This window comes from Lynx rufus, unplaced genomic scaffold (assembly GCF_022079265.1).
Source record: "Lynx rufus isolate CCGP_SWC_20201006 ecotype Redwood Valley unplaced genomic scaffold, mLynRuf1.p SCAF_2, whole genome shotgun sequence".
Classification (NCBI taxonomy): Eukaryota; Metazoa; Chordata; class Mammalia; order Carnivora; family Felidae; genus Lynx; species Lynx rufus.
This window is the reverse complement of record NW_025814834.1, coordinates 164,219,221-164,246,258: the sequence shown is the minus strand read 5'-3', so window position 1 is coordinate 164,246,258 and position 27,038 is coordinate 164,219,221. Positions and strand designations below refer to the sequence as shown.

The 27,038-nt window shown below is 38.0% G+C and overlaps 1 protein-coding gene across 1 annotated transcript; it reads left to right on the top strand.

Annotated features, from left to right (window-relative positions):
- Positions 1–3,142: 3,142 nt before the first annotated feature.
- On the top strand, positions 3,143–26,819 carry CTH (cystathionine gamma-lyase). The gene is made up of 12 exons (XM_047084166.1): positions 3,143–3,445; positions 6,515–6,596; positions 9,102–9,197; positions 11,172–11,281; positions 13,309–13,440; positions 17,069–17,126; positions 17,580–17,657; positions 19,213–19,365; positions 20,462–20,583; positions 21,998–22,050; positions 25,644–25,782; positions 26,249–26,819. The coding sequence occupies exons 1-12, from the start codon at positions 3,278–3,280 to the stop codon at positions 26,273–26,275; spliced, it is 1,218 nt and encodes a 405-aa protein (XP_046940122.1). The 5' UTR covers positions 3,143–3,277; the 3' UTR covers positions 26,276–26,819.
- The last annotated feature ends 219 nt before the right edge of the window (positions 26,820–27,038 follow it).

The following is a 27,038-nucleotide window of genomic DNA, read 5'->3' as shown; positions in this document are numbered from 1 at the left end:
ATACTATAAAAGTAATAATGAACTTTGTGTTACATAAAACGATTAAAGAGTGAAAACATGTAAACAATGAGAAGTCTCCCATTTCCTCTAAAATATATGCCCATGCTGAATCTCAGTCTCAGTTGGAATTAATAGTATTTCAGTAGGTATGTTGATGCTATTTTGTTGTTTACAAGCTAATTTACATGAAAAATTAGCATACACCCCAAACTATGTAGCATTTACTATAAAGCGGCTACCTTTTATATTTATTTAAAAACTTTTTTGCTAAATAACTTGCTTAACTACAATTTCAAACTTAGGACTTTTGGTATTATTATTGTTGAAAAGGTTAAATATGCCCATGGCATAAAACTTGAACACCAAAGCAAATAAAACGTAAAGAACGTTCTCTTTCTACTACAGATCCATGGTCTCTACTACCAGAACGATTTTTATACACATTAAATCATATATATCTGTCTAAAAATAATGCAGCACGTTATATACTCTTTTGACAAAAGTGGAAGCATAACATATACTTTGCTTTGCTGTCTCAGAAATTAGAGATCACATCATACCACCTCATCTCATCTCCTGCTTCTCTGCCAAACTGTACCTATCACAGAACTATGCCATAACTGACTGACCAGTCTCCTATGGTTGGAAGCTAAGCTGTTTTCTATTCTTTTGATATTAAAAATGGCAAAAAACAGGTATAAAGAACGTCCTGGCTCGTCTTCACACACGTAGGAATACATATGAAAGATAAATTCCTACAATTCATGAGTCATAAGAATCCCTGATACAGAACACTAAACGATCATCGAAGAAAGTCTCCTCAATTTATTTATTAAACAATTTTTTAATTTTATTTTTTTAATGTTAAAAAAATTTTTTTTAATGTTTACTTATTTTTGAGAGAGACAGAGCTTGAGTAGGAGAGGGGCAGAGAGAGGGAGACACAGAATCCAAAGCAGGCTCCAGGCTCTGAGCTGTCAGCACAGTGCCAGACGCGGGGCTCCAACTTGTGGGGCTTGAACCTGAAAGATCATGACTTGAACCAAAGTTGGACGCTTAACTGACTGAGCCGCTCCAGGCACCCCCAGTCTCCTCAGTTTATAAGAGTAAAAGAAGGCATAACATAGAACATTTATATTGGTGCTATCTTTTAAAGAATCCTTTCTTACAGTAACACTAAAAAAAAAAAAAATCCATATTTATACAATTCAGGTTTTGCTCATAAATATTAGGAGGTAAACTAATGAGGACTATTTAGAACCTCCCGGTCCCTAAGCATATCACATAAAAACATACCCATGTAGGGGCGCCTGGGTGGCGCAGTCGGTTAAGCGTCCGACTTCAGCCAGGTCACGATCTCACGGTCCGGGAGTTCGAGCCCCGCGTCAGGCTCTGGGCTGATGGCTCGGAGCCTGGAGCCTGTTTCCGATTCTGTGTCTCCCTCTCTCTCTGCCCCTCCCCCGTTCATGCTCTGTCTCTCTCTGTCCCAAAAATAAATAAACGTTGAAAAAAAAATTAAAAAAAAAAAACATACCCATGTATAGTTACATATACCTCTTGAGTTGACATGCTATATTTTATTTTTTTTTTTCAACGTTTATTTATTTTTGGGACAGAGAGAGACAGAGCATGAACGGGGGAGGGGCAGAGAGAGAGGGAGACACAGAATCGGAAACAGGCTCCAGGCTCCGAGCCATCAGCCCAGAGCCTGACGCGGGGCTCGAACTCACGGACCGTGAGATCGTGACCTGGCTGAAGTCGGACGCTTAACCGACTGCGCCACCCAGGCGCCCCGACATGCTATATTTTAAATAGAAAATATTAATTAAATAGATATTAATATCTATTAGTGTTTTGGAGTCCATCCATTTTTTTCTCCCAGGCATACACATTTTGATAGGCCTCTAAAAGTTTTCAGACCCTCTCACACTGCTCCTCTAGTGTTTAATGGCTGAGTGTCCCTGAAGCTAATTTGAAAAGCAAATTGCCTTGGTCTTTCCAGTAAAATTTTAAGAACTGTTTATTCTGTAATCTCTTCTTTCTTGATGGCTTAATAAAGTTTTCAGATCTTTAGCTAATATTTTGTGGGAACAGAAATATTCCTAAATTCCCCAATCATAGAAAACAGTCACAATAGTAAGTAGGTCAAATCTGTATTGTTTAGGGAACAAGGAGATTTTTGTTGTTTCTTTTAAATGAGTGATCCTTGAGAGTAGGACTCTGGGTGCAGGTGAGTAGTAAATCGCCACAGGGGATTGCTTCCTTTTTCCTACCAGGATGTGGCTGTCAGTTGTGCAACAGTGAAGTCATTTTGTGTAAGGATTTCAGGCTCCAATAAGTTTTTTGAAGCCACACACTCTTTTTCATCAGGGAGAGTTTCTCCGGGTCTTGAAAAGAAGAAAATGATGCTCGAAAAAAACTCAAATTCGGCTTTTAAGCTTTTAATTTTAAGCTCAAATTAAGCTGCCAAAGTTCTGATTAGAGATCCTCACTACAGCAGCTTTGCCCTTAAGAAAAATATGACCCTCACTCATGTTTCCATCATTGCAAGTACTGGGTCATTACAAAGTTCAGTGTACTTTAAAAGGCAGGCTGCCGAAGTTAATGAGAATCCAAGCTGCAGATATGGCAGATTGCGCCGCGGTTTTCGTTGGAATCTCCACTTGGTTGCTAGCGTCAGGTCAGCATCGCCCTAGGGCAAAGGGGGTTGGGGATGGGGTCAGGGACACTGGCTACACAGTAAGGGGAAGCTATTTGTGTGGCCTGTTTACAGGTTACTCGGTTTCAAACTGAGCCAGCCTTTCTCCCGGTCTCCGGCGAACCTCTGCCCTAAGGTCACACAGACGCCTCGGTGGGTCTCTGGAGCCAGTATGGCAGCCTCCCGCAGGGCGGGACTCAGGAATTTCGCCCGCAGGGACTAACACCACGTGGACACACTGACTCCCGCTTCACTCCACTTTCAGCACCGGGAAGGGCGGTCCCAACGACGCTCCAGGCAACGCCTCCGCTTCCGGCCAATGAGGAACAGGGGTCGCGTCGGGGCCTTAGCTCATTGGGTCTCTCTAGTTCCGCCTGCTGTGAACGCAAAGCTCCCGGCCGGCTACTAAAGTGTCAGGCACTGAATCGGGGAGCCCGGTTTTTGTGCGCTCGCGGTGGTTCACCCGCCGTTTCTTTGGCTCTCGTTCGTCTAGTCTTGTGTCTCTTTCAGGCCCGTCGTACCAGTTGTCTAGTTTTATCTTCCTCGCCTTCTTTCTCTTTCCCTCCCGCGCAGCTCAGGATGCAGGAAAAAGACGCCTCCCCGTACGGTTTCCAGCCTCGCTTCCAACATTTCGCCACGCAGGCCATCCATGTGGGCCAGGAACCCGAGCAATGGACCTCCCATGCTGTGGTGCCCCCCATTTCACTGTCCACCACGTTCAAGCAAGAGGCTCCCGGCCATCACTCGGTAAGCTGGGTCTGGCTGGGGAGGTGGGTGGATGGGGGTCAGGGGTTGGGCGGGAAATGAGAGATGGCTTATACATAAAAAGGCATGTAAATAATTTATAAGATGGCTTATACAAATTAAAAAAAATATTGTGTGTAGCCACTTTGCATCCCCAAAAGATGTTTACTACACCTGTAATCTTCCTTGCATTAAATCTTTGTATTTGATGGTCAAGTGATCACATTTCTTTTGATAAAGCAGGACTGGAAGGAACAGTATGTCCAACTTGCCATGTAGATTTAAACTGAAATTCATGTAATTTTGGGAAATTTGCAGTTCAAAACTGAGGGTCATAACTTTGTTGAATCACTTTCAGCAGCAGAAATTATAAAGACATACTAGGGAGTCAACCAAAAAAAAAAAAAACCCAAAAAACAACTCGGGATCTGATAACTCACCTAGAATCAAGATCATGCCCAATGGCTGTATTGTTATTAATAGTTATTGAGTACTTGCTATGGGCTAGATACAGACTTACACATAGTATATCATATGTATTTCAGGTATGCTCTGGGATAATTCTCACAACAGCCCTAGTGTGAACTAGGTATTCATTTTTCTCAGGAAGAAACAGATTTAAAAGTGTTAAGTAACTATTGCCTAAGGCCACATGGCTAGTAAGTGGTGGAGCTAGGATTCCAACTCTGCTCTAGAACCCTGCTTTTAGACATTAGGCTACACTCTGCTCTACTCCAATAATACTAGTAATAATCTAACCCATTGCATCATTTATGCAGTGAGGCTTAGTGATTAAGAGCACAAATCACCTGGTCAGAGGAGCTAGGTTTGAATTCTAACACCACTTCTTCTGATCTGGGTGACCTTGAGCAAGTTGCTTAACCTATCCAAGCCTCAGGTTGATCCTCAGTAAATGGGTTAATAATAGTATTTACCACATGAATTGTTGATACATATGTTAAGCTTTATCGTACATTATAATTGTTCAGTAGGTGGGTATTTCACGGTGTTCACATTCACACCTCCCCCAGGTCAGAGGGCAGGACAGGTATTATACAAGTTTTATACAGAAGGAACTGACCCAGAGTTAGAGATAAATGACTTACAAGGCTCTGAAGGAGGATTCTTTTTGTTACTCCCTTTTGATAACACATTGACGGGATCTTGAAGTATTTAAAATTGCTGAGCTTTTAAGGAAATTGATTAAATAAACCTTGTTAGGTCCAAAGCCTTGATTATATTTCATAACCTCTTTATTGTGTTATGTTATATAAATCTAGAAAAATTATTTTAAACTTAACTCTTTGTTTTGTGAGGTAGAATTCTTCTCAAAAAAACCTTTTTTTTTTAAAGTTTATTTATTTCTGAGAGAGAGTGAAGAGTGTGAGAAGGAGGCTCCAGGCCCGGAGCTGTCAGCACAGAGCCCAAAGGAGGGCTCAAACCCAGGAACCGTGAGATCATGATCTGAGGCGAAGTTGGACACTTAACCTACTGAGCCACTGAGAGACTGAGCCACTGGGGCGAAGTTGGACACTTAACCTACTGAGCCCCTGTGAGATAAAATTCAAAGAGCATTTCTACAGTTGGTTTAGGATACTTCTAGCTACTGTATTTTGGAATCAAAACGTGTTATACAATGTGTTTTCCAAGCATGCAGTCTGTTGCTGATGTAGGATTTTGTGAATGTGTGGCTGCCCAATCTTGAGCTCTTGGTGGAAAATTAACCATTTAACTAGATATTAATAATTAAGTATTTTCAGAGAGCCAGCAGGGATGGTAAAATCCAGGTAAAATCCTGTTAATACCTTTAAAAACTCAGTTGAGAGCGCTAAAGACAATCTGAGGAGCTGAATGAGAAGCACCTATTTCTCCTGTTCCATTTGGAAAGCCATAGAATGGGTGAGAGGGTGGGAATTTGCCACTGAGATATACTTCTTCCCTCCCCCCCGCAAAAAAAGTTAAATCTCTGCAGTGAATAATTATGGAAACATGGGGTGCCTTTCTGTGGCAGTGGCCACATGAATCCAAACATTTTTTTGTCTGGGGAGTGCAGCTGCAGGTGACATCAAGGAGGTGATGGGAGGGAGGGTGGAGGATATCTTGGAACCCTATAAAATAGGTCAACTCAGTTTGTCAAAAACAAGGAAACAGACAAAGCAACAGAACTTAAAAAAATATATATATGTATATATTATTAATACCTGGGCTCCCAAATCAGAAACAATGTGTTTTGTTATGTGGTATATGAGACATGGGGAGAAAATTATATTTTTAGTCAATGTTTACATCCTGGGTTTGAATACTGGCTCTGATGTTCTCCATGGTCTTTGGCTTCACTTTTGTAAAAGCAGAGCACGAGGATTAAATGAAATGACTAGATAAACATAGCTAGTACGGTGCATGTAAAAGGAGCGAATTAAAAAAATTGTGTGTAGCCACTTTGCCAAGAATTACTCTCCATATTTTCGAGTTGCTCTGGAGAGCCAAGGTCTGAACTTTGAGCATTTGTGGGATCTGTTGATAGTTTCTTGTAGGTTGCTAAACAGGACTTGTACCACTGATTTCTTAGAAAATGAAATACAGGGTAGAAGTAAGTTTAGTCTGTTTGCTCTGGTGATTCCCTTTTCCTGATGCCCCCAGGTGAACGGGTAAAGGTGAGTCTAACATAGTAATACTTAATACTACTACTAATAAAAACAACCACTTTTCTAGTAGTTAGCATGTGCCAGTCACCATGGAGCAAATGTATTATACATTACATAGTTTTATCATCACAACAGTTTTATGAATTATTTCTGTGTTTTATTCCCATTTTATAGGTACTGAGCTCACTCTAGGAAACGTTAAGTAACTTGCCTATTTGGCATACAGGTCATAAGCGGCAGATACCTAATTCTAATCACACTGGCTGCAGCCACAGTATTGTTCCTGTTTAATGGCAAGACATGTCATTACTAAATAATAGAAGTTCAATTATGGTAGGATGAACCTGTAGTTGTGGAGGTGGCTGTGTTAGGACACTGATAACTAAACGTAAATCTCTTAGGATTAACTCTCATTTCTTTTCTTCAGGGTTTTGAATATAGTCGTTCTGGAAACCCCACCAGGAATTGCTTGGAAAAAGCAGTGGCAGCACTAGATGGGGCCAAGTACAGTAAGTGATTTCCATTTCAAAGTTTGTGAAGCCTAGAACCCAGTCTTCTCTGTGTAGACAAAATCATAGAGACACAGAATTTAAAATTGGAAAGAAGTAAGGATTAGCTACTTAAAAACTTTTATTTTACTAAGACATTGAATTTTTTTGTCTAAGTTCCCACAGATGGCGTGATATGCCTACGTGTAATTATTAGGTAAAAATAAATATGATTAGAGGCAAAATGGCAGAATTTGCCATCTAGTATTTGTGTAAATACACTCTCCATCTGGAGCTGTCAGTGTAAATAGATAAATATTAACTGAGTTTTATAACACTGCCTCTGAGAATATAAACTTTCTTGTACTCTGGTTCAGTCACCTGATAATGCTTGAGAATAACATTGGGGAACATTTGCAATACCCAGGTACCCTTGATAATGTGACCTCAGAGATGAGGGATTAACTCCTTGAATCTTTTTTTTTTCATGAGAGGAGTGGATTACCATTAAATCATCTTTGTACTTTTTATATAAATGTTACTAAATGAGGGCAGAATAGTGAATAGAAAATAAGAGTCTTCTGAGTTTTCTCATTGCAAGAGTGTAGGGGTTAGAAATCTTAATAAGAGCTGTTGGGATTTTTTGGGGGGATTTCCTTTTGTTTTGGATGAGGGGAGGTTTTTTTTATTATTAATTTTTTAAATTTACATCCAGGTCAGCTAGCGTATAGTGCAATAATTTCAGGAGTAGATTCCAGTGATTAATCCCCAGTGTATAACAGCCAGTGGTCATTCCGAGTCTCTTCCTTAATGCCCCTTACTCATTTAGCCCATCTCCCCCACCCACAAACCCTCCAGCAGCCCTTAGTTTTGTCCTCTGTATTTAAAAGTCTTATGGTTTGTCCCCCTCCCTGTTTTTATAGTATTTTTGCTTCCCTTCCCTATGTTCATCTGTTTTGTATCTTAAATTCCACATATGAGTAAAGTCATATGATATTTGTTTTTCTCTGACTTATTTCGCTTAGCATAGTATACTCTAGTTCCATCCACGTTGTTGCAAATGGCGAGATTTCGTTCTTTTTGATCACCAAGTAGTATTCTATTCTCTCTCTCTCTCTCTCTCTCTCTCTATATATATATATATATATATATATACCACATCTTCTTTATCCATTCATCAGTTGATGGACATTTGGGCTCTTTCCATACTTTGGCTATTGTTGACACACTGTTATAAACATTGAGGTGCATGTGCCCCTTCGAAACAACACTCCTATATCTTTTGGTTAAATACCTAGTAGTGCAATTGCTGGGGTGTAGAGTAGTTCTACTTTTGATTTTTTGAGGAACCTCCAGACTGTTTTCCAGAGTGGCTGCACTAGTTACCATTAGGGGAGTTCTTTTTAAACACTAAACTTGTACTATAATTTAGTACTGTATGGGGAACATTATTTCCTCCTGTAAGAGGTATAAAGGCTGAGTATTTATATATGTTTTGCCAACAAGTTTTTCAAGTGGGATATAGAAAACATGGTTGTTTTTAACTGGGCTTAAAGTTTAGCCTTCTATATGAATTCATTGCTGGATCATAGGTCTGCTGAGAAGAGAACTGTAATCCCAACCTAAACACTTCTGAGAAGATTTTATAATAATTACATTTTTCAAGTTATTGAATTATCCTTTCTACCATATAGTGATTTTTATCATCACAGTGATGTATTGACATTTTGTCAGGATATTTTCTTTTACAGTGTTTAATGTATACAATGCCAGGTTTTGTTTTTAAGTTGTTTTCATTATTTTTGTTCTATATGAGATTTCAGGATCATATTTGTTTAAAAGAGATTCCACATTAAAAAATCTTCAAAAACTCATATTTTTAGAATTTACCAGATACATCTCCAAGTCTGATTTTGAGATATCCATATAGTTAATGAGTGATCCTATCTTAGCTCTGTTCTTCAGGCTTGAAATTTTTTTAGAGTTATTTTTAAACTGTAACTTAATTGGCAATTGGCCTTTAATCTCAGAATTTTGTAAAGAATTATTTCTTTGAAATGTTTAAATTTTATAATGAAAGCAGAATTATACATTTTGATGTTAAAGATATTTTATCTTTGGGGCACCTCGGTGGCTCAATTGGCTAAGCATCCAGTGCTTGATTTTGGCTCAGGTCCTGATCTCATGGTTCGTGGGATGGAGCCCTGACTTGGACTCTGGTTCCATGCTGACAGTGTGGAACCTGCTTGGGATTCTCTCTCTCTGCCCTTCTCTCTGTCTCTCTTTCTCTCTCTCTCCGTCTCTCTCAAAAGAAATAAATAAACTTAAAAAAAAAAAAGATACTTTATCCTAAGTAGCAAGGGAATTTGGCAATTTTATTAACTGGAGGACTTCTGGTGACTCAGTAGTAATGGTTGTCCTTAACAGCAGAGAGAGGTACATAAAGTAAAGCAAGTAAATACTCTAGGTGTTTTTCAACTTTTAGGTTTAACTTTTTGGCTTACTCTAACTTGGCTTTTATTTTAGGTTTGGCCTTTGCTTCAGGTTTAGCAGCCACTGTGACTATTACCCATCTCTTAAAAGCAGGAGACCAAATTATTTGTATGGATGATGTATATGGAGGTAGGTGACCTCTCTCATTCATGTTGTGTCAACTGATATGTTAAAGACAATAAAGTAGGTCCAGAATTATATGAACAATGTTACCAGGCTTATTGATTATTTATTATCTTTTAAAGGTGTGAGGGACACCTCCATGCTGGCCCAGACCTGGTAAAGGAAGAGTATAAACATTTAGGATCCATGCTCTGGAACTGCTTATAAGAGAGATTGCTTAATAATAATTTTATTTAAACTGCTAGAATGAGGATGTTGGACCTGATTTACCTTCTACATATATTCTACTACAGAGAAGATAGTGTTTAAAGAGAGAGTATTCTAGTGTTATTTAGAATTTTTACCTGTAATGAGAATGAGCTATAACCCAGGTCAGGTCACTCTCAAGAGTTTACCTCTACCCACCCCTGTAACCCTGCCACACACTTAACCTTTTAAGAATCTATCGAAAACTATGGGCCCCTTTCCCCCCAAAAAGTGTACTTAAGATTACACCCAATGTTTATCATTTTAAGTTTAGGGTCAAGAAGTCTTACCTCTTGAAGTCCATCATGGATCCAAATTTAAGAACTTCAAATTTTAAACAATTTCAATGCGAGTAACTTAAAAATAAATAAATAAATGCAAGTTATTTAAAGTGGTGGACGGGAAGGTAAAGGAGACAGGTTGCCCTGTAAGCAAGACTGATTTTGTGTTCAAAACAATAGCAAAAATGTTGTAAATATATATATATATTCCACATGCTTCCAGATAATTAAAATGAAACTTCTAGAATATTATTTTATCTATCTCCTATTAACAAAAAGTTAAATCTTACTTTTAGTAATCATTTAACCCTCCTAGAAATTTGCCAACTGCTTGGTATTTATGGTTGTTCCCTATGATAGTTTGTTGAATAGAAATTATAAAAATAGCAAACCCTTAGTTGCTTTTATAATGCATTATAAAAACCTCATGGCACACTTAGGTATAAAATCTTGAAAATTGCTGTTGATTTTTAACAATTCTTTACATTCTTTTTCAATCTTACGTTACTTAGGGTTGGTCTTTATAACATCAAAATTCAGTATATCTTTGGTCATAGAGTATTTTTTTTTTTTGCTTGACTAGCAATAATAGAAATTTTTCCTTTAAATTTGCATATGTAAAAATCAAATCCAGAACAGTGTTTATGAAAGAAATTATTCTAGGTTGAATGACTTCTCTCTTTCACTGTAAAACTATAAGCTAGTAGTTTGATTTTTTTGCCTCATTTATCATTAAAGCTTTTAGAACCACTTAACAAAAAGATTGAGAAAGTACAAAGAATAATAACCTGTTTTTTTCTATTATCAAAGCATAATCAGACTGAAAATTTATTTTGAACGTTTTACTGACAGTGGTTCAGTCATTTTAAATTTGATTACTACGAAAAAATTGTTAAAAAGATACTGATGCATGCATGCCACTTAATGTTTAAAGAGCAGAGATTGTATGTTTTCAGAAATATTTTCTGCTTCACTTCATGTTCTTGGTGCAGATATCAAGTGTGTTTAATTTGACCCTTTAACTCTTAGTTTAAAATCCAAGCCTTGGGGCGCCTGGGTGGCTCAGTCGGTTGAGCGTCTGACTTCAGCTCAGGTCACGATCTCACGGTCTGTGAGTTCGAGCCCTGCGTCGGGCTCTGGGCTGATGGCTCAGAGCCTGGAGCCTGCTTCTGATTCTGTGTCTCCCTCTCTCTCTCTGCCCCTCCCCTGTTCATGCTCTGTCTCTCTCTGTCTCAAAAATAAATAAACGTTAAAAAAAAAAAAATTTAAAATCCAAGCCTTATCTTCTTTATTATACAAGATAGCTAAATTATTTGACCAAAGTAGAATTGTTGATTTTGTTTTTATTGGTGATTGACACTTCCTTATATTTTTAAAGTATTTATACCTATAAGGAATAAACATTTCTCAGTACAGTGTCCTTTCCATTTTGTCTGATTCTCTTCTGCCTCAGGTACAAACAGGTACTTCAGGCAGGTGGCAGCTGAATTTGGATTAAAGATTTCTTTTGTTGATTGTTCCAAAACCAAGTTGCTAGAGGCAGCCATTACACCCGAAACCAAGGTAACTTAGTTTTCAGTTTTGTCTGTTTTCTGTGTGATGTTGTGTTTTTATAATTTTGTTTACTAGAGGACATAATTTAAATTTGTACGACAAATTTTATTAGAAGCCATTGGAAACCATCAACAAGATTAAGATAGGTCTGGCTTCTCGTGATGTTCAGGAACATGAATTCCATAGCAGGGTTCAAGTTCTAACTCTGTATCATAGTTGGTGTATTATCAGGGACAAATTATTTAAGCAAAGTCTCAATTTCTTCATTTCCAAAATGGGGATAATTGCACCTGCTTTATAGAAAGGTGGTTGTGTAAAGTAGATGAAGTAAGGCTTATGAAATGCTTAGGATTGTATCTAACACATAAAAACTGTAGAAAAGATTTGTTGGCAAAAGCATACAATTCTGTACTGCATTATCAAGCTGGTACTGGTAACAGTCATCACAGAGATTGGATTGCAGAAAAGGAAGCTTGCCAGACCCAAACCCTCAGCATACTGGCTTTTTAAGAATTCTAAGTGATACTTCAGCAAAATAATAGTTACAAGTAGAGAATAGGCCACAAACAATCTTCAGCCTCCGTCCTGGGAATCTTGTATGCCACCGGAAGGTGTTTTGTGCCTGAGTGAATGGCATATGTGATATTCTTTCTTGGGGCCTCATTTAAATTCTGCATGGGTAAAAGAAGGACCAGTGTCTTTTATAAGTCAGCCTTTTCCAACTTTTTGCTAATGATTAAAAGGTTTCAATTGTATCTAAGATTATGTTGTGGTGAATACTAAAAAACGAAAACCTTTTCTCACACAAATTATTACTTTGAAGATTAACACAGGGGTGAGCTTTGAGTGATTAAGGTTTGTTTTCAAAGGAACTTGTTTTTTATCTTGCTTAGGAGAAAAGATACTTATTAAAATAGCTGGTCTGAGTCTTTCTAAGGGAGGAAAGCAAATTGTGAGTATGTTAATTCTTGTCAACAGAACTTTATGTAGTGGCTCTTTACTGACTTGAATTAATACATTTTCCCCCCTGAAATATCTGCCTCGTCATATGAAGTAGATTTTTTCAAGTCCCTGTAAAATCAACTTGGTATTTATTTACTTATTTTTATTTTAACTAATTTTTTATTGTGAATGGGAGTAATAAATTCTTACCCAAAGTATTTTTTTATTTTTAAAATAATTCAATTCTTATAGAATATGCATTAACTCCCTTATCTTTTCCATGGTAAAACTCTTGAGTCAGAAGAATACTGAACTAGATATCTTGCTCATTTACATAGTAATAAAGAATCATTAACCCCTTTAAAAAGAAAGCTATAGGTAATGTCATTTAATGCAATGGCATCTTGTTTAATAAACAGAATTCTTTTCTTTGGTCTTTTCAATCACTATCAAGCATCTACTATTCAGTGCCTGAATTGCCCTAAGTTTTGGGCTATGATACTGTCTCTTAAATGAGCTGTGAGCAGGTTTTCTGTTGTGTGTAACTTCTCTCCTTTACTTTAAAACCCATGCTGTTCAAGTTCTGGATACTTATTTTACAGTTTCTAATGCATATGGCACTTTTTAAGTTAATATTTAGAAGATGTTTGATAGCTTAGGGGTAGTTCTCCTTAATGAAAATGCTAGGCTGCAATAATCTTAGTGTTCTGTGTTATTTACCTTTGAGAACAAAATTCCTAGACACTGAACTATGTCTTTGAAATTCATCCTCTTTATAATGGAAAGTAATTACAATAATTAACTTGAGCACTTTTCTGCTTCTATGTAACATGATCTCATTTGATCTTTATAACAACTCCATAAGATAAATATTATCAACCCCATTGTACAGATGTAAAATTTGAGGAATATGGAGGGTAAGTTACTTAGCTATGACTTTTCAGAAATTAATGTGGCCTAGGATTCAGATTCAAACCTTGCAACTTCATCACCTACACTCTTCCACTGTAGTCTGCCAGATGGTTACAATATATGAGATGTATGTTTGTGCAGTGGATTGTTATAAACTATTGTCATTTATTGAATTGTTTTAGCTTGTTTGGATTGAAACCCCCACAAACCCTAACTTGAAGATGATTGACATTGAAGCCTGTGCACATACCGTCCATAAACACAGCGACATAATTTTGGTCGTGGATAACACTTTCATGTCGGCGTATTTCCAGGTAAATGAAAATCAATTTTTTGGCATTATTAGTAGACCACACAGATACCTGTAACTAGGAAAGGAAAGACTTGCTTACATTAAAATCATTATTAAACTCATGGAATATAATCATAGTTCTTGATTACACAAAAAATTAAAATTGGACCCTTCTAGGGGCGCCTGGGTGGCTCAGTCGGTTGAGCATCCGACTTCGTCCCAGGTCATGATCTCATGGTTCGTGAGTTTGAGCCCCGTGTCGGGGTCTGTGCTGACAGCTCAGAGCCTGGAGCCTGCTTCGGATTCTGTGTCTCCCTCTCTCTGCTCCTCCCCTGCCCACACTCTGTCTCTCGCTCTCAAAAATGAAGATTAAAAAAAATTTTTTTTAATTGGACCCTTCTGCCATTAGTTAATATCTTTTGAAACCGAGGTTAATATGTGGTATGGGAGTTTGTGTGTTTTAAATGTCTTAATTAAAGCTTTTAAGTTCTCTTAGGATGTGTAAACTCTCTGAAGAGCTGACCTTATGTGATTTTATCTGTCAGTGCTTTATAAATAGTAGGGACTTCAATGTTTATGTGCTGGTTACAAGTCAGTTATATTATTTTTTATATACATGGTGTGACTGAAAAACAGATATGTTATATATTTAATGTATGTATTATGTGTTTATTTTTTAATATATTTTTAAAATATATAATTAAATCTTAAGCTATATAATTTAATGTATATTTAAATGTACTACATTATATATATAAAATGCATTATATAACCTGGCTAACCTTCCAAATAAATGGAAAACACAGGCTATACTCCATGACATCTCAGTGTATGTCACACATATTATTTCTCCACTTTCCTCCTTTCTAGTTTCTCTTCTTTCAGTGCCTCAGTGTCCAGCTCTTTATAGCTTTACCTTATTTATATTATGAATTTCTTTATTTTTTTAAATTAAATTTTTTTTTTTTTGGAGAGAGGGAGAGTATGTGTACGTACACACATGAGCAAGTGAGGGGCAGAGAGAGAGGGAGAGAGAGAACCCCAAGGAGGCCCTACACCCAGCACTGAGCCTGACTTAGGGTTTAATCTCATGAACTATGAGATCATGACCTGAGCCAAAATCAAGAGTTAGACACTTAACTGACTGAGCCAGCCAGGCATCCCAGCAGTGCTCCTTTTAAGCTATCTCTTCTCCTACCCCACCCCCCTCAAGCCCTCCCATTCACCCTCCATTCCTTTTCTTTTTCTTCCTACTTTTTTTCCATATTCTTCTTTCTGTTTTGCTCCTTTTGGTAGATCATCTGGGGATCTCCTTACAATTGACTAGTTGTCTGCCCTTTTCCCACATGTTCTCTCTCTTTCCTTGGAGTAGCCCAATCTGTTTCCTTTCCTTATTAGGAGCTTACCTTCTCCTTGCTCTTTCCTTCCTGCTTGTACCTTATGCTCATTCTTAAAGCATTTCCTGCAGAGTTTCTGAAAGCCCAGCTCATTTTCTGCTACTCTTAAATTAGGCAGATGTTTATAGCCAATTGTTTATACTTGCCCCCTTTTTTTCTGGGTCCCTGAAGTTGGCGCAGGCTGCTGCCTTCATGTGACTGGCCGATTTCCTGGGAGTTTATATAAACCTGTTCTTCACCTTCTGTTTTAGTGAGAAGGCACTACCATATTTTCTTTTCTTTTCCTCAAACATGTTTCCTGGCTACATTGATTGGATAGCTTCATGGGCCACCTACATTTGGCTCACGATATATCTTTAGCTTCTTCTTGTATCAGGTAAAACAGTCTGTTTCCAAGTGAAAAGCTCCTGGAGTTCTCTGTCCCAGGGGATTTTCACTCTTGGATTCTTTATCCCAACTTCTTACCCCATACACTACTTACACTAGGCCAGTTAACACAGCATAGCATTGCTCTAGCTGAGTCACATTAAGTCCTGTATATTCCCATGGAGACTACATGAATTGTTTTAGCCTGGGCCTGCCTAGATTACTCATCACGCCTGGCCCTTTTTTTCGCTATTACTGTCACTAAAATAGGTCCAGTCTTTCTACCTTTCTGAAGCCCACATCACATTTCCTCATGCCAGGGACTGCAGTTTGCTCCATTTCAACCTGGATTCATTCCAGTTGAGTTAATCAGAATCATGTTGTCCATAAAGAACTGCATGTCTTAATTCCATAAATCAAATCTTCTGAAGAGGTCCTCTCATTATTTTACTCTCCTGAAAACTGGATACATTCTCCTTCTTCCCTACTTTTTGTCTTCTGGATCTTCTATAAATGTCACAAAAGGCAAAATGGACATACCAGCATAAAGTTTCAGTGTTTCAGGATAGAACCTCTAGATTCATGTAGTCGGGGTGTGAGTGCCAGCTCTCCCAGCTTTTTAATCTGAGTGATCTATTTTGTTTTTCTTAGTCCTTTTTCCTCATCTGTACAATTAGAATCTTAAGGTACTGATTTTATTGAGCCAGGTAAAATATTTTGTACTGTGCTTCCCTGGGATAGGTAAAGTATTTAACATGGTTCTTAGCACATATTAAGCTCAACAGGTGTTAGTTATTGGTCTTCATTTTTCCTTTTCTTTTGGCCAGAGTTTACAGAATGTTAGCATTGGAAGAGACCATCATCTGGTTTGACTCCATCACTTTGAAGATGAGCAAACACCTATGTAGAGAGTGCTTTGAGTAATACCAGATTTAAAATATCTTGTTTTTGAAATACCTCAAATGAACAAGCCCTATAGCCCCCTTATAGTAACACCTTCCAAAGACTAAACAACTGGTGAGGTTAATTAATACACACACACACACACATACACACGCCCACACTTTCTTTTACAGAAAATGTAAATGTGAATAGGCTTCTGGCTGGCTGAGTCAGTAGAGCATGTGACTCTTGATGTCAGGGTTGTGAGCTCAAGCCCCACAGTGGGCATAGAGCTTACTTTAAAAAAAAAAGAGAATGTATAAATGGAAAGATGCTGATAATATATTGTTTAGTGAACAAGTTGATTATAACTTTAACTCTCACTATAAACAAAGACATTTTAAGACTAAAGGATTGATTTGCAGGAAAGTTGGGTGAGGGAAAACAATCCAAACAACTTTCTTACTAAGTGACTTTACACTTGGCACAACTGGTACAATAAAAGAGTAATTAAGAGTCAAGATCATGGCACATCAAGTGAATAATTACAGCATACATTATAAGGTTTTAATGATCAAAGATCTAAGCATATTAGTTTTATACTCACTTGATGAAACAGTTGCTGAATGTTTATGTCAACTACTTTTGTGTTTACTGAGTCATAAAATGCCAGCATCTCTGCATTATAAATTTAGTAATACACTTAGGGCCAGCTAGCAACTGCTCTAAAGAAACAAGTTCAGGAGACCAGTTGACCTGAGTTTATCTGCTATTTCCAGAAAATTTGTCCTTTTTGGATTGAATACTGGGTCCAATACTTTGTATTTTTATTTGGTGGGAGGGAGAAAGGGAAAAGATAGCATCAGAGATCCTGGAAAATTTTAAGACGCATGTGTTTTTGAAAAGTTAGACTAGGAATGAAATTTACAATAGCAAATAAGCATGTAATGAAGCATATTTTCAAGTGCTTTACCATTGAAAATGAAAATCTTTTGTTCCTTTCAGCGGCCTTTGGCTCTGGGAGCTGATATTTGTATGTATTCAGCAACAAAATACATGAATGGTAAGACATAGTCTACACTTTGAGTGTTCCTTTCCATGGATACATGATAATACCATAGGGTTTGATATTTTGATATTTTTTTCTTTTATTATTCTGGTTTTCTCTGTGACTCATGTAGAAAGTAAAAAATTTATACTTTGGTTAAATATGAGATTCCATTTTATAGCAGACAAAACTATGCTCATGACTTATGAACAGAGGATTGAAATTTACTAAAAAAAGTTACATTTTTATCCTACTGACAGCTTAAAAAGAAACATTTAATTTTTATATGATTTTTATTTTATTATTATAGGTATAGCTTTTGGTACTATCAAATTGAACACAGTTTATTTAAACTTATTCTATCATTTTCCAAAAGAGTTTTTTCAAGTGAAAGTCATATTTTAGAAATTCCAGAATGAAGAATAGACGTGCATTGTTTTTAACTTAAAGGTTTTTGTTTTGTCTTAGGCCACAGTGATGTTGTAATGGGCTTAGTGTCTCTTAATTCTGAGAGCCTCCACGATAGGCTCCGCTTCTTACAAAATTGTAAGTACTGAAGAGTCCAGAATTCCCCTTAACCCCTCAGAGGGACTACATTTGATAATTTGTATTCCCACTAAATGTTGAGAAGTGATAGCTTTCTACTAAATTAGGAAGAAATGAGATGTGGGGGAGAAAGATTCTGAGTTTTAAAGGAAAGTAGAAAAATTGGGATATAAAAATATAGTTAGAGAGATCATAGCAGGGCTTTATAACATGACTCAAGGGATCAATTTTGTTATTTTTCAAATCCATGTTAATTTTGACTGTAATTGGGTAAAGCCCACATGAATTTTTCATTTTCAAACTTACTAGATTTGTTTTTAAATAAAACCTTTGGAATAATGGCTTTCTTATACTATACCTTTTATATCTAGAATGGTGGTTACTTTTAAATAGCACTTAATATGTGAATTTATATTTTTCAACGGATGCCTAAACACATGTCCTGTTTAGATAGTTTAGTTATCTCAAGTATAGGTAAGGGTTTATTTGAAGACACTTCGTTAACCATTGCAATTTGACAGATAAGAGAGAAACATAATTAGGAATAAAAATGCCTCCCTAGGAAGTAAGGATTAAAGTAAAACAAGGAAGCACCAAGGAGGAAAAGCAAAACTTATTGCTTGATAAATTCCTTTCATTTATATAAAGTAGAGGCGAGGTATGTACCCTGGAGGCATATTAACTCCTAGGCTGCTTTAGACAAAAGCTAAATAGAATGCTAGAAGAACATTCAGTAACAATAGGAGCTGAACTGCTATTTTTCTCTACTTTTTCAAAGAAATGTGAGGTTAAACTATGTGCACTATGTCATTTAATCAAAACCATAGGATTATTTACTTCATATTTGAAAAGTTCATATTGTATTCATGTGTAGTTTGCAGGATATTCATTTCCCCTCTCATTTTAAAGCCTGTTTCTGGGCCACCTGGGTGGCTCAGTCAGCTAAACATCCAACTTCAGCTCAGGTCATGATCTCACGGTCTGTGGGTTCAAGTTCCATGTCGGGCTCTGTGCTCATAGCTCAGAGCCTGGAGCCTGCTTCAGATTCTGTGTCTCCCTTTCTCTCTGCCTCTCCCCCACTCAAGCTCTGTCTCTCTCCAACTCTTAGAAATGAATAAATGTTAAAAAAAAAATTAAAAAGCCCATTTCTTTGAGCATAGTTTTTTTTTAATGTTTATTTTTTTTTTGCAAGAAAGAGCATGAGCAGGGGAGGGGCAGAGAGACAGGGAGACATAGAATCCAAAGCAGGCTCCAGGCTCAGAGCTGTCAGCACAGAGCCTGACACGGGGCTTGAGCTCACAAATGGTGAGATCGTGATCTGAGCCGAAGTTGGACACTTAACCAACAGAGCCACCCTGGTGCTCCTCTTTAAGCATAATTTATACTTCATTCTCCTGCTTCTGATTGGATATATTAATTCCCCCCCCCCCCCCCGAGAAGTCAAACATTGGCCTTTGTAGCTGGCTTCTCAGAGTCACAATGATGAAAAAGAGTGAGAGAATCTTCTGGGTCTCTCCCACCTTTCAGACTAACCCAGAATATGTTCATTTTCCAGCTCTTGGAGCAGTTCCATCTCCTGTTGACTGTTACCTCTGCAATCGAGGTCTGAAGACTCTACAGGTCCGAATGGAGAAGCATTTCGAAAATGGGATGGCAGTTGCTCGGTTTCTGGAATCTAATCCTAGGGTAGAAAAGGTTATTTATCCTGGTACGTTAATGAGACTCCTAGGGTTTCATGGGCAGGCTCTGTGGTGGGTCTGGTGGCGAAGAAGATAGACCTGATCTGTGGCCTTGTGTTGCATATAGTCTAGTGGCTGCTTGGATGTTAGGAAATTGATTTTATGTGTTAGATGTTCCTGTGATGGCCTTTAGCTTGGAAGTTTGTGTTTATTCCAAGATTACACCATTTTACTTTTCAGTTGATTTGCTTATAGTCTTGTCAGTCAACTATTTTGCATTAGCTCTAACTTTTATCTGATTTAGGTTGGGACTTGATATTCGTCAAATTCAGACTTGATATTTACGTACCAAAGTTCCCCCGAAGCTCTCTTGCTTTTTGAATTTTTTACCTCTGGGCAACATCTAGAATGCTCATGTGGAGTTAGCAGACTTCCGTATTACTCTTTGAATTTATTTTATTTAAATTGTGGTGGTCTTAAGTAAATAGTTATTTTAAACCCTTTGAGGTATTTGCCATATAGTCTGGGTGGACAGGAGAATTAAGCCTGATCCCTGCCCTCAAGGAGCTTAGGTAAGCCAAGACAGAACTACATATGTACCCTAGGTAAAGAGCTGTTGACTGGTGTATATTTTAAATGGAAGCAGGGAGAAAAGTTTTGGGCTGTGTCTTGAAGAATGGGTAGCACTTGTTAGAAGGACATGAACAGGCATTCAGATTCATTCAGTGAATGCTTATCAATTGTCAACTACGGACCAAACTTTGTACTAGGAACTGGGATCCAATTATTAACAAAAGAAATGGATTTCTCCACACGGAGCTAGTCTGGTGGATAAGACAGATGTTAAGCAAGAAATTAAAGAATGATATAAGTAACAGAGTGGCTGGGGTAATCAGTGTAAAGAAGGCCAATGTAGCTCCAGCATGGAGAGGGTAGAAAAGATAGGTCAAAATGAAGCCAGAGACATAGAGACAGGGGCCAGAACAAGTCGTCAGATGTGACCATGGCATAAAGCTCATTATTAGGCTTATTTGCAGTTCGCTTTGGCCAACAGTGATTTTTTTTTTTTGTTCTGAAATTACATGTTTGACTATAAATAAGACTTATTATGCCTCATGATTATAGGACTGCCCTCTCATCCCCAGCATGAGCTGGCAAAGCGTCAGTGCACAGGCTGTCCAGGGATGATCACCTTTTATATTAAGGGCACTCTTCAACATGCTGAGACTTTTCTCAAGAACCTAAAGGTAAACTTTCAAAAGAGGTATTTAAATCATAGAGGTAGGGGCTCCTGGGTGGCTCAGTTGGTTGAGTGTCCGACTCTTGATTTTGGCTCAGGTCATGATCTTATGGTTAGTGGTATCGAGCCCCGCATTGGGCTTTGCACTGGCGGTGTGGAGCCTTCTTGGGATTCTCTCTCTCTCTCTCTCTCTCTCCCTTTCTCTCTCTCTCTCTCTCTCTCTACTCCTCCCCTGCTTGCACATGCATGCTCTCTCATTCTCTCAAAATAAATAAACATTTAAAAGTAAATAAATAATAGAGATAAATTACAGCAGTTCATTATCTGTCATTTCCACCCAACTCTTTAATGTTTTTGTACCTGCAAGTCACACCCACAAACCTTATCATGAAATGCATTGGGTTGGAAAATGTCTTTGGCTCAGTAGCAGACATCTGAATATGTTTATTTACTTAACTCTCGAGTCATAGCCATGAACTCGAGAGAGACAGAATGTTCTGATGCATTGGTTTTTCAAATTTATTTTAAAAATTCACTTTTAAAAATTCACTTTCAAGTGAAATAGTACATGAAACTTCAAATTAATGTGTGGTCAGGGCACTGCACAAAGGCTATTCTGAAATCCAGCCTACGAAGGGCTTTCTAAACCCTGTGCCTCCTGGCTGCATCTGCCTGTGGTGAAGGAAGGGAGGCCTTTGTCTAATTTTCATGGTAGCAGGGGGCTCTCAGGGGCCCTGGGAGAGAGGTGTATGTAACTACATACACTGGGCTTACAGAGCTCATGCAGCAGACTCTGAGTTTTAAATACTGCAAGTCAATGAATAGGCTGCTGCCAGATTAGTCAAAGCCAACTGGTAACTAACAGTTGTACTAAAAGCAGAAAGATAGCATATATTTAATTAAATACGGTTATGAGAGTAATTTTAAAATATTTGTAAAATTCTATGACACTATAACACTAAATACAAAAACAGGTTTTTTTCCCTTCTACTCCAGGAGGCAGTTAAATGGATGTATTAATTTAGTAAGTGATATATACTAACAAGTAAACGTATGTAACTTGGTAGACATATAGAGGTTTTATTTAAGAGTAACCACAGAACTAGGTCTTAAATGCAAGAATTCTGAGGTTTTAGGGCTCATGTTAATTATTACTTAAGTATAGGACCAAATTAGGAAGGGATGGGAGATTCACTTTCCTCAACTTCTAATGTTTTGTAAGTTTGCACATAATATGTCTAATGGGTGAAATCAGTGTTATGGATTTTATTTTCATTTTTTTCTCTGGGTTTCTTGCCCGACTGGTGTTTTCTTCATAATCCCCATTTTTCACCGTCTGTCCAGGGCCAGTCTATTAAAAACATTTAGTTTTGTATTTTTATTTTAGTGAAAGATCTAAATGAATGTTTTCTTTGCCATAGTTATTTACTCTGGCTGAGAGCTTGGGAGGATACGAAAGTCTTGCTGAGCTTCCGTGAGTATATTTCTGTTTTCTCCGTGTTTTAACTTTGATGTCAGCTTTAACAATTGTTTAGAAAAAGAGTGTGGTAAAATCAGGAATAATTCAACATATTGAACAATAAGGGGTGCCTGGGTGGCTCAGTTAATTAAGCATCCGACTTCAGCTCAGGTCATGATGTCACAGTTCGTGGGTTCGAGCCCCATGTCGGTCTCTGTGCTGACAGCTCAGATCCTGCAGCTTGCTTTGGATTCTGTGTCTCCTTCTCTTCCTCTCTGCTGCTTGTGTGCGTGCTCTTTCTCAAAAATAAATAAACAGTAAAAAAAAAATTTTTTTAAAAAGATACTGAACAATAAGAACAGTATCTTGGTATCTAATCAGAATGGACTCTTAACCCAATAGAATGGAGACCCTGGTAAAATCTCAGTGAGCTATATGTATCCCTGCCCACGCCCAATGTTGCTTCCTTCCCCCTTCAGCCTGAAGGCGATTCCAGGGGACTTGTATCTTAGGACCTCTGAGCTCTGACTGTTCTATCCCACTCCACTCTAGAAGGGAGGTTGGAGACTTTGTATTGGAAGGGCTGATTTCAGGGGCGCCTGGGTGGCTCAGTCAGTTAAGCATCTGACTCTTGTTTTCAGCTGGGATCATGATCTCATGGTTCATGGGATAGAGCCCCATGTCAGACTCTGCACTGACAGTACAGAACCCGCTTGGGATTCTCTCTCCCTCTCCTTCTGCCCCTCACTCTCTCCCTCTCTCTCTCTCAAAATAAATAAACTTTAAAAAAAAGAATATATTTAAAAAAAAAAGGGCAGATTTCAAATCTCCTTGAAATGTTGAAATGGGGACTGTGTCTCTGATAAAGTACCTCCATGCCCTCGATGGTCAGAGGAGGGCCCTACTAGATACTATTATTTTCTGTTCCTCTGGATAAACCCTGAATGACTTCCTATTATTTGCAAGACAGACCCCAAATTTAACTTGGTGTTCTTGTTCCAGTCAATTCATCTTAATTTTATCAAAGCACTAGAGGATGTTAGAATGTGCAGCCTGAGATCCATCAGTCCAACAACTTATTTTATAGACAAGGAAACAAAGATTCAGCAAGTTTTGCTGATTACTCCTAACATGGGAAAATGTTAGCAACTTCACTCTTGAAACTTCCCATGGAAACAGTGAGAGGAGGTAAAAGCAGCCTGGATCTGGGTTTGAGACTTGCCCCACCAATTACTTCACCTCTAAGCTTTCAGTGTTTTTCATCCATAAAATGTGATTGATAATTAAAATAATAATTGCCATTTATTGATTACCTGTCCCTCCTAGCCTTCCTGAGCTGTGTCCTGAGTTTATTATGTGTCACTCTGCCCACAGATTGTAATTATTGCTGGTAATTCACCATCATTACCTAATAGTTATCAAGTGTACTAAAATGTCCCTGGTATGTTTCTGTGTTTCAATTTTCATAAACATTTCTGGAATAACAATGTTCTGGAAGCACTGTGTTGAGGAGTGTCAGGGATTGCCAAAATTTAGGCACATTTGCTGCCCTGCCCTCTCACAGTAAGTAGTTTACAGTTTCTGGGAAGAGTCAGGCAGTTTCACAGAAAGTTAAAAAAAAAATCTATGATGCCCAAATAATTGTTCAAATAATTAAGATAACAAAAATAGGTTTTTGTGAGTCTTCAAGAAGATGCCTGCTAGTAAGTCTGGATGCACAAGAGGGCACACTCCGCATATGAAATTGGGTTATTTTTCATAGTAAAGAAATGTGTATTACTTTAGGTCTCTCTTAAAAATAGAGCCCTCTTGATTTTTTGGGGGATTTGGTTTAAAGTTGCTTGGCCCTCAGATATTCCAGCTACGCCATAACCTCAATGCCTGCCAGTGGACAAGTGAATTTAGGTCAGGGCTTGTCTGTTCTATCCCCCTCCTTCTGTGACTCCCAATCACTGCAATGACTACAGCATTGCAAAAAGGGAGGGAGGAAGCGAAGCCAATGTGCACAGCCTTGGTCTGCCAGCCTGTCAACACATATTCACTCCATGGCCTCAGAAAAGTTACCGATGCTCTCTTAATCTCTCCTGTCCTGAGTCGTGAAATGTAGATAGCACTGTACTCAGCTCTTAGGGTTGTTATGGAAATATGGGGAAAAAAATATCCCAAACCCAATGCCTTGATTCATAGCAGGTGCTCCATAAATGTCACCTATTACCAGGAATTACTGTTTTTTATTAGGCATCTAATACACTCCATACTTGTACATTTACACTTGTAAATGCTTTATATGTGTTTCTTCTATTAATGACTGTGCCAAACTTTGAAATTGGTGTTATATCCAATGTGTATTCATTTTTTAAAAATGAGTTAATGCACACAAATGACCTCATAGAGTACCTGCCTTATGGTAAGCATATAATAAGTGATAGCTATTACTATTTTAGATAAGGACATCGATGCTGAGGACAAGTAACTTTTACAAGCCCACTCAGCCAGTGTGTGGAGGGACTGATTCATGCATAGGTCTGTTGGTCTCAGAGGCCTAAGTTCTTATTTTTATGTGTATACTCTCTTTTAAGGAATTAAAAGCCTGAAAAGTCAACATTTTAAGAAGGGTGTTTGCATGTAGACCTTCAGTAGAGTGATAAAAGAAGATACTCATTTACGTTGACCACGTCTGAGATTTTCTATCCATGGATCTGAAGTGAGACAGGACAAAGCAACTAAGGCATTGATTTTGCGGGTAGAAGCATTTTTTTGCAGGGAAAGGATGAGTATTGGTGACAGCGTATGTATCTAGGGCTCAGCAAGGCTACAAGCCTCTCTCCTCCATGATGCCTCCGCCCACAGGTTTCTCCCTCCTCTAAATTCTGGCAATCCTTACTGTCCATACTTGTTTGGCATTTGCTGCAGACTGTTCTGTTCCATGAATTGTCATCATCTTTAGCTTCTGCTTTGTTATCTAGAGTGGAGAAAATATCTCCTTTTTTTGGTTTCCCAATTCTTATTATAGTGCCTGACCTTTAGGTAGGTGCTTTACCTTTACACATGTTGATGATGATGGGTTGCTAGGTAGTTTTGAAAATCCTTTCAAGCCTCTACATTCATAGGATATGTGCTGGAATTCCTAATGCTCACTGCTGGCCACTGCTGGTGTTCCTGGGTTGACTTTCCCTGATCAGCCTCATAAGGTGCCATTCTGGATTAATCCATTGGTTCAGAGGGAATTAATTCTGGCTGGCTCTCAGTCCAGTGGACCCTCCATAAGTCTAGCTGCTTGGTCATGGGATTTATGACTTGGTCAAAGCCTCATTCAGGCAGGTGTTAAAACGCATACACTGGAGGCTGTTTTTCCCTCCTGCATGGGAGTGCTTGATTGGCACCTTCAGTGTCTGGATTGAGAACACTGATGGTGTAAAAACAATAAAAGATCTTCGTTTTCACTTAATGACTAGAAAAGATAATTTTCACAAATTTTTTTTTTGCCTGTGAAAAATTATAGACATATGAAGAATTTGGCATCTAGAGTAGAAAAAAGTGGAAGATAATTGTAATTTGTTAATAAGATACAATATAGTGATCTAAAATTTGCTTATTCTTTCTTTTAGGGCAATCATGACCCATGCATCAGTGCCTAAGAGCGACAGAGATGCCCTTGGAATTAGTGACACACTGATTCGCCTCTCTGTGGGCTTAGAGGATAAAAAAGACATACTTGAAGATCTAGATCAAGCTTTGAAGGCAGCAGTAAGTTTAATTATTTTGGGGTGTTTGTGTGCCTCATCTTGGAGGGGGTGGTCACTGTTTTCTAGAGTGGCCTCACTGTAAACTCTAAAGGTTTCTTCTCTTCCTACAATAGACAGGGAACTCAGTAGAAGGGCAGATTTTAAAAATGGTAGTATTCAGGGCGCCTGGGTGGCTCAGTTGGTTAGGTGACCGACTTTGGCTCAGGTCATGATCTCACGGTTCACAGGTTCCAGTCCCGCATCGGATTCTGTACTGACAGCTCAGAGCCTGGAGCCTGCTTTGGATTCTGTGTCTCCCTATCTCTCGGTCTCTTCCCCACTAGTGCTCTGTCTTTCTCTCTCTCAAAAATAAAATAAACATTAAAAAATTAAAAAAAAAATGGTAGTATTCAGAAAAGAGTCCTTAGAAGAAGTGAAGTCTCTGCCTGTGGGTCTAATAACATTTTTCTTGTGCACTTTTAATACAGCACCCTCCAAACGCAGGTCATAACTAGCATTCCAGGACTACTAGTAGAAGTTGCTTCCTGAGAAGGTCAACTCTGCGTAATCAGATGGACAATTAAAGAGCCTTTGCAGGATTTTCAAGTGAAAATTTTAAGGCACCTCATTACCTTTCACAGCTGTAACCTTACAGGGATCATCCTTGTTAAAAACAGTTTCCTCTTTCTCTTGTTGTAATTGACAGGTCAATTCTGTTATTCTCTTTTTGATAATTTTGGTATGCATTTCCCTCTGAAGGAGGTGTGATTTGTGCTGCTTTTTGGGATTGTGATCTTTTTTTCATAGCTTAAGGTTTATATTGATCATGTTTACAATATAGTGATAATTCATTTTTGATGTTTTTCTGAAGAATTTAAATTATTAAATGAATGTTCTTAAATCAAGTGTGATTTTTGCATATTGTTGAAAACAACACTTAAAGCAATGGTTTACACTTAATTACCATAAGCCAAAAATCAAATACTTGAGAAGCCTACTGTGAAATTCTGCTGATTTAACGTTGTACTTACTATTTAAAAAAATAAATAAATCTAATTATCAAATGCATCCTAGTGTAATATTCCTATATTATGTGGCATTAACTTGGATTCCTGGGCCCTTTTAATCCTCAGCATTAAAGGTCTCAGCCACTTACAGTAATTTTTGTAAATTCAATTGTGTAACTGTCATGTCCAAATCTTAGTGTTTGCAGATTCGTTATAGATTCTAGCAGGGGAGGTCAAAAGCCACTTTTATAGAGAGACATACTATTTATAT

Bases quoted from the DNA above. Each gene is read 5' to 3' on its own strand.
- CTH (XM_047084166.1), top strand. From the start codon at position 3,278: ATGCAGGAAAAAGACGCCTCCCCGTACGGTTTCCAGCCTCGCTTCCAA. The intron at 11,282-13,308 runs GTAACTTAGTTT...GAATTGTTTTAG, and splicing joins CCATTACACCCGAAACCAAG to CTTGTTTGGATTGAAACCCC. The intron at 20,584-21,997 runs GTAAACTTTCAA...TCTTTGCCATAG, and splicing joins CTTTTCTCAAGAACCTAAAG to TTATTTACTCTGGCTGAGAG.